The 6,962-nt window shown below is 33.9% G+C and overlaps 1 protein-coding gene across 2 annotated transcripts in view; it reads left to right on the plus strand.

Moving 5' to 3' along the window:
- The window catches only part of LOC105152105 (small conductance calcium-activated potassium channel), a 212,826-nt gene that overhangs the window by 190,522 nt on the left and 15,342 nt on the right, over positions 1-6,962 (plus strand). For both annotated transcript variants that reach the window (XM_087415072.1, XM_087415071.1), the window contains exons 8-10: positions 2,102-2,212; positions 6,207-6,334; positions 6,424-6,493. In XM_087415072.1, coding sequence (XP_087271198.1) covers positions 2,102-2,212; positions 6,207-6,334; positions 6,424-6,493 — 309 coding nt within the window. The remainder of the gene's footprint in view (positions 1-2,101; positions 2,213-6,206; positions 6,335-6,423; positions 6,494-6,962) is intronic.

Here is a 6,962-nt window from a genome sequence, read left to right on the forward strand (position 1 = left end):
CGCGCGACTTGTCTTAACAAAATTGTTTTGATAAGGACGTCGAAAATTACGATTGTTGGATTACGCGCGCCATATTGTCGATTACACCGGTCATTAATCCTTACCGTAGTTACCACAAACTACCGGGGCACAATATACGCGACCGCAACCGAGTTGAGACGCGCGACTCCGCAGGCATGTAACCCGATGTAACTCGTGCATTAAGCTCCAAGCTTCATTACTGCTGGACAAGCGTAATGAGCGTCACTCTACTGAGTGGACAATCGATCGATCTCGCTCGTGTGCCGGTCCGCGTTGTAGATCGCTTGTCCGTGATTTGTGCACCGCCATCAGGTTTCGGCGCTTTCGAGTTTACGATCGCACAGTAACCGCTAGTAATTAAAGGCATTGCTTAAAGACGCAATAAACGCCACGTCCATTCGCTCCCTCGGAGAACGCCCGAGCCGTTCCTTATTATATTATCACACTTCCCTATCCATTATCCCTTATCCATCGCTTCCTTCCCAATCTTGTTCCATCCAGCCGCTCCCCACTAATCCGTTAGCACTCGTGGTTAGCGCCAAGCTTTGACCAGCGCTAGTTCCAACAACACGAGCTAATTCCTCGGAAACTTCCGCTTTCCAAGTTGTTTCCGGAAATTCAGCCACGAACATAATTTACAATACGTTCCGAAACCCCTTTCATGAGAAAGGTAACTGCATTTTTATATAATGATAAAAGAAAAGACTGGCAGGTTGCTGCAGCCAATTAAAAATGTTATGTTATATTCAACCAATCTTTTCTTTCAGTATATAGTTTTGATTGTCAAACATATATTTATTGATAGAACTCTACATTATACAGTTATTATTACTAACATTACAGCAACAACAATTATAATTATAGTAACATGTAATTACAGTTACAGTTAGTTACAAATACAAATAATTTGTCTATATTAGAGTATATAATGTTGTAAATGCATCTCGTAAATTCTGTGAAATTACTCTGCACTTAGTGTAATTTTGCTATTAGTTGCAAGCAGCAAATAAAAAACAATTCTCTCTAATCGCGTCGTTTCCTTACAATTGAACAGATAATTTAGTGATTAATCAGACAGATTTTACCTAATAAAAATCAATTTAATTAATTAACTCTATTATGATAAAAATTATTATTTGAAATTTTTCTTTTCAAAAACTTTTCTCTCAATTATATTGACATTGAGAGAACAATTTTTAGTATTTGTGACTACAATTGCATGGTTAGGAGTTCCATTTTTGTAATTATTATTGCTGTAATATTAGTAATAATAATTATGTTTAATTAGTAAGAATAATTATGTTCTATGTGCCAAAAGAAAATATATGTTTCCCAAAGCAATTATAATTTTATAAGCCATGCAATTAGATTCACAAATATCAAAAATTTTTTCCGCATGCGGGAAAAATATTCTCGTTAAACTAACGAAAAGGTACAACTAGAATAGCATTTTAGCGAGACGAAAAATTCTGTTTAATCTTATCAAAATGCCATTCTGATTGGGTCTTTTTGTTGGATTAATCATAATATTTTTTTCATTATACTAAATATTGTACAAATCGAAATATCGCATTGAGTCAACTAATAACTAAAACGATTCTTTTTTTTCTCTTTTTTTCGCTTATTCTATTTTACAATTTGCAAGGAAATCGTTACGATTTTTTATAGGTCTTGGACTGTCTTCGAAAATTCTTTTTATCGGCGACCTTAATTTTTAGCTCAATGGCATACGCATTTGTTCACTCACCATATTCTTTTGATCAGATTTCTTAAGTTTGATTACTTCTTACTTTCGAACTCTCGAAGGGGAGACCTTCCAAAGATATTAAAGAACCTACGAAGGACCGTAAGAAGCTGTCGCTATTAGAACATATCTTGAATAAAACAAAACGATTTTTTTCATTACATTCAACTTGAGACTAGCTTGAAGGATTGAGGGATCAGAAAAAGATTCTCCCGGAAAACGAACGTATATATTTAAGGTTCTTAAAAGAAGTGCACGGAAAGTGGAAGTTTCAGGATCTACAAATTTTATGTGAAAGAGAAGCTCACGAGAAATTGCATTTTCCCGAAATTTCAGGGCGCGGGGTGCACCGCTTTGCTGGTGGCAGTCGTCTCCAGGAAGCTCGAGCTTACGCGGGCGGAGAAGCACGTGCACAACTTTATGATGGACACACAATTAACGAAAAGGGTAAGGCCATTGTCTGTGGCGTTCCGTCCTAGCCATTGCATCGTAAGACCTTTGTGTTAATAGTAAAACCGCTTTGCGGTTATAGTAATACAGAGAAAAGGAAGTTACGTTGCCGCGATGAAACGCTCGCAACACTTACACAACAATTAACGAATGTAAAATAATAAATAATATAACAGACTCCTAATACAACAGAAATACTCTGATCTAAAATTATTGATCGTAAAGTATACGTTGGAAAAAGACGATTGTAAAAGATTAGCAAATAGTCGGATCGAACAAAGAAAGTACTTGGAATTTATAAAGAGAACTGGTATTCTAGTCTCATATTAGTCTATACTAATCTATAATAGCTTTACAATAGTACGTACCACTTTTGTATCGACCGATATAATGAAGAGATATATGCCTGCTCTTTTGCTTGAAACTTTTTGTTTAAACATTCATTTAGCTCGTAAAATGTAGCTTAAATATTTTCAGAAAAATCGATTTTCAGTTTTTGATTTGCAGACTTGTTATCGCAGGTTTTGCAAAACTTTTCGTGAAGTAATAATATTATGTACTCTTATCATCGTTAAATCAATTTGGTTAAAAAAAAGTAATTCAAAATACAAAGAATTAAACAGAATTCATGTAAATAATATAGTGGGATGATGTAAAGTAACATTTCTTTTTGTTCAAATAACTATCCTTGTTTAAATACAGAAGATTAAGCTAGAAATTTTACAAAAATATTTAAATTACTTTTCTGTATTGTAACAATTAACTATGCGATGTTCTTGTATATCCAGCGCAAGTTTCTGAATTAAGGGAGCCAAATTTTAATGATATATATAGTAAATAAGTTTCCAAAGTAAGACGACAAATAGTAATAAAAGAAGTAGTTATATCAAATCATCTTTTGGCCATTATTGAGATGAGTAATTAATGAACTCATTAACGCTCGCGAAATTTTAAAAATTTCTCAATTTACTTATTATTTGTATTTAAATTTAAATTGCAAAATTCTCAAAGTTTTTAACGTTTTGATTTTTACGGTAAAAAGTCTCTAATGATGATAGAGGTAATGCTTGGCTTTCAACTAAAGATGGTATAAAATTTCTTAAACAAAGAGAACAGTAGCAGTAATAGACGTAATTGCAAAGGTGGTTTCGAAATTACACTCGCTGAGAGTATTCCGCAAGAATCAGGAAAGCGAATTAAGCACGTAATGAGAGCATGATGGATATCACTCTCTATGTATATATAGTGTGACGTAATTTTCTGGCACGTAATAAGAAAGTATCCCACTGCGAGTAAGGTTGTCTCGGAAATAAGCAGACTACATGAAGTCGGTTTGACCTTTAGGCAGAACTTTCCCTTCATTGCTAATCTGAATTCTTAATTTTTATATGGCGGTAGAGAGATAGATAATATTAAAAGTCCGCGACGACGGATGTCAGAATTCTAAGAAGAGAAACAGCGAAAAGGACGAATTCTAAGAATCTGGGAGAATGCGAATCCAAAAATCTAAAAATGCCACCTAATAATCTCGAAAATTTGGATATTTAATCTCGAAGAAAGAAATTCAAAATGTGATGAGAACAATAAAAATGTGCGAAAGAAAAGTTTGAGAACTACAGAAAATCCATGAGGTAGAGTTTAGAAATATAACAACTGTAAGAATTTCGAATTGAGAAGTTTAAATTCGAGAAACTTAAATACTTGAACATTTTTCACAATTTTTTTATATTAAACGAGTCAAACAAAATGCGTGTCGTAAACACGTGAAGAGTATTATCGAATTGTCCATTCAGATAAATAAATGCGACATTTCTCTCGTAGTTAGAAAATTTGTTTTAAATTTAACATATTTGACGTATTCTAAACAATCTATCTAAATTTCTGTTTATTTAACACAATTTGAATATATTAGAAAGCAATACAAGCATTATATAAAAATTATCACAAAAATATAATATAAATTTTGTAATCAAATTGTGAAAATATATTCTTTTAATAAAAAAATGAATTAATAAACATTTACAATATGTTAATATGTTTTAGTAAAATTAATACATTTCAATAAAATTAACATTTATAATATGTTAAATAAGCATATTTTATTCATTTATCTTAAAATTTACATTTTTTAACATTATTTTTATATAATTTGCTCAATTATTTATAAATTGTGTTATTCTTAACATTATGACAGAGAAATATTGAATATTAATTCAACATCAAAGATTCAAATAACACAATCGCATTAAATTAACTCGCGGATATGTTAAAAATTTAGCACAAAAATTTTAACAATTGATTTTTGAACAAAATACAAAATGGTATTGACTATATTGGGATGAACAATCGACTACTTAATGTGTCATTTTAACTTTCATGATCACGAAAAGAACATGACATCGATCGATTTAATCTTAACAAACTTCTAAATAAATAAAAAGGTGGCTTGAAGGAAGTCACGATAATAAAACGTTTGCTGCAAAACTCGCTTTCTGATATACATATATCGCACGGAAAATTTTGCCATTTCTGGGACACTTTATAATAATAATAGACATCATAATTCACCGGCGTGTTTCATTGAACTTAAATTATAAGTTGAAAAGTCGGCCGTCTGCAATTGGGAGTTAAATAGTGAATATTAGGAGCTAGGACAAAAACTTGCAGTTTCAAGCGCTTTGGGACACGAGATTTGGAAGTTACGTTCTTAATGGCAATTCAGTTTTAAGGACAAAAACAAAATCAATGAACCCACAAGTCACTTGGGAAATTCAGCACTAATTTAGAATTCGAAGAACAACGCAGGAGCTGGAAAAATGGACATTTTCATCGTTAGTTTCTCTACGAGGAGACTCTTGACAACTCGTTGTACATGTTCCGCAGATCGTGACATAATCGATCGGCTGATGTCAGAAGTAAAGAGTTAATGCAGCGATTTGCAATCCTACCGCACGCGAAGGCAGACAGACTTTATTTAGAAATATTTCGAAATTATTCAGAAATAAAAAGGCACGTCTAAAAATATTTTTTTTTTTTGTAATATTCCGACGAACCGCTTTAATTGAAACCGTAACTCGAAATATTCCATTTATGATTTAGATTGATCGCACGTTCCGCACGACGTGAACGTGTGGTTGCATAAGTACGACCGCTTCTCTCCACCTCCGGATCGAAGCCTTCAACCATACGGCTACTGAAATAATTATTAGCCAGCGTTTATTTATAAACTTTGCAAATATCAAGGAGTGGTAACGTAGAGCTATACACGTGACTGTATCGACGGTCTTTTTACGCTGTTTTAACCCTCAAACGCATATCGCTTTTTTTTCACGTCATTGCATAAGCGGAATCGATCTGATCCCATCAGCGCGGCAACAAAACAAACGTCAGTCCTCTCGGATCACTTTTTTTCTCTGGGCCATGTAAGATTTGTATAACGAGCGTAATGCTCTTTTTCCTTGACAATATACTTGACAGTATGTAATTAACAAGAGAGAAACGTGATCTTGCAATTTTTTTCATTTTAATTGACATTCATACGAGGCCAAAATACGCATATAGAACGTATGTTCCCAATGGGGCTTTAATTATTTATTGAGACAATCCTCCTCAAGATTCTGAAAGGAATAATTGACCGTGACATTGAATGTCATAGTTAACGAGCTATGCAATTATTGCTATAACATAATGTTTACTCAGCGAATATAGTTTGAATAATTCCTTTTCGAACTGAGAAAGCACATATATAAATATATCCTACAGCAGGCATTCTTTTAGCCTATAAATAAAATTATGTAACCCTGAGGACGTAATAAATGATCTCTTCATTGTCTAAGATGGAAACCTTGAAAAACTTTTTAAAACCTTAAGAGCGGTGAGAATATATTTCCAATACAATATTGATATGATACCAGAGACTTTGTTAGATACTGACGGAAGGTTCAGTGTTGAAGGGAGCTTTGAGTGACAATAAACGTTTGCTCTGTTACAGTTAAAGAACGCCGCGGCGAACGTGTTGCGGGAAACGTGGCTGATTTACAAGCACACCCGCTTGGTGAAACGCGTCAATCCCGGACGCGTGAGGACCCATCAGCGGAAATTCCTGTTGGCCATATACGCGTAAGTCGATATCACTCCGGGCCGTCAGGTCACCATAGTTAGGCCAGTGCGTAATCATACCCTGTCTCGTAACTACCTCGAAATTTCAGACTCAGAAAGGTGAAAATGGATCAGCGTAAATTGATGGACAACGCCAACACTATAACGGACATGGCCAAGGTGAGATTATGTGTTAACAAGGGAAACCTGCATCCTCTCGTAAAGCTCGATGAAATATTGCAGCAGCGTACAGAGAGGATTACATTTCAAAGCTTCCGTGGCTGCTTAGATAGAACAACTGATCTTCAAATCAGGATTTTATCAATTATTCTCATTTTTGTCGCAAAAAAATTTAGTTCTACAGACTCAATAATATCTTTATTATTTATTCGTAATTACTTAGAAGAGGAAGTTAGTTTTCACGATAGTTATGTAAAATAACCGATTTATGATTGAACGCAACGTTGTTCTACATCATCCAATACCCCAATTCTGTTACTTTTGACGACAATGTCAAGAAGTAAGTATGTCAAAAGTTATATTGTCCTCGCGCAATAAGTATAACACAATACCGAATCGTTAAAAATGACAGAATCTGGATACAAGTAAGTTTCTTGACGTACTTAACACATTGTCTTGTCCATGATAG

Source organism: Acromyrmex echinatior, chromosome 17, assembly GCF_024713525.1.
Source record: "Acromyrmex echinatior isolate Ae372 chromosome 17, ASM2471352v2, whole genome shotgun sequence".
Lineage (NCBI taxonomy): Eukaryota > Metazoa > Arthropoda > Insecta > Hymenoptera > Formicidae > Acromyrmex > Acromyrmex echinatior.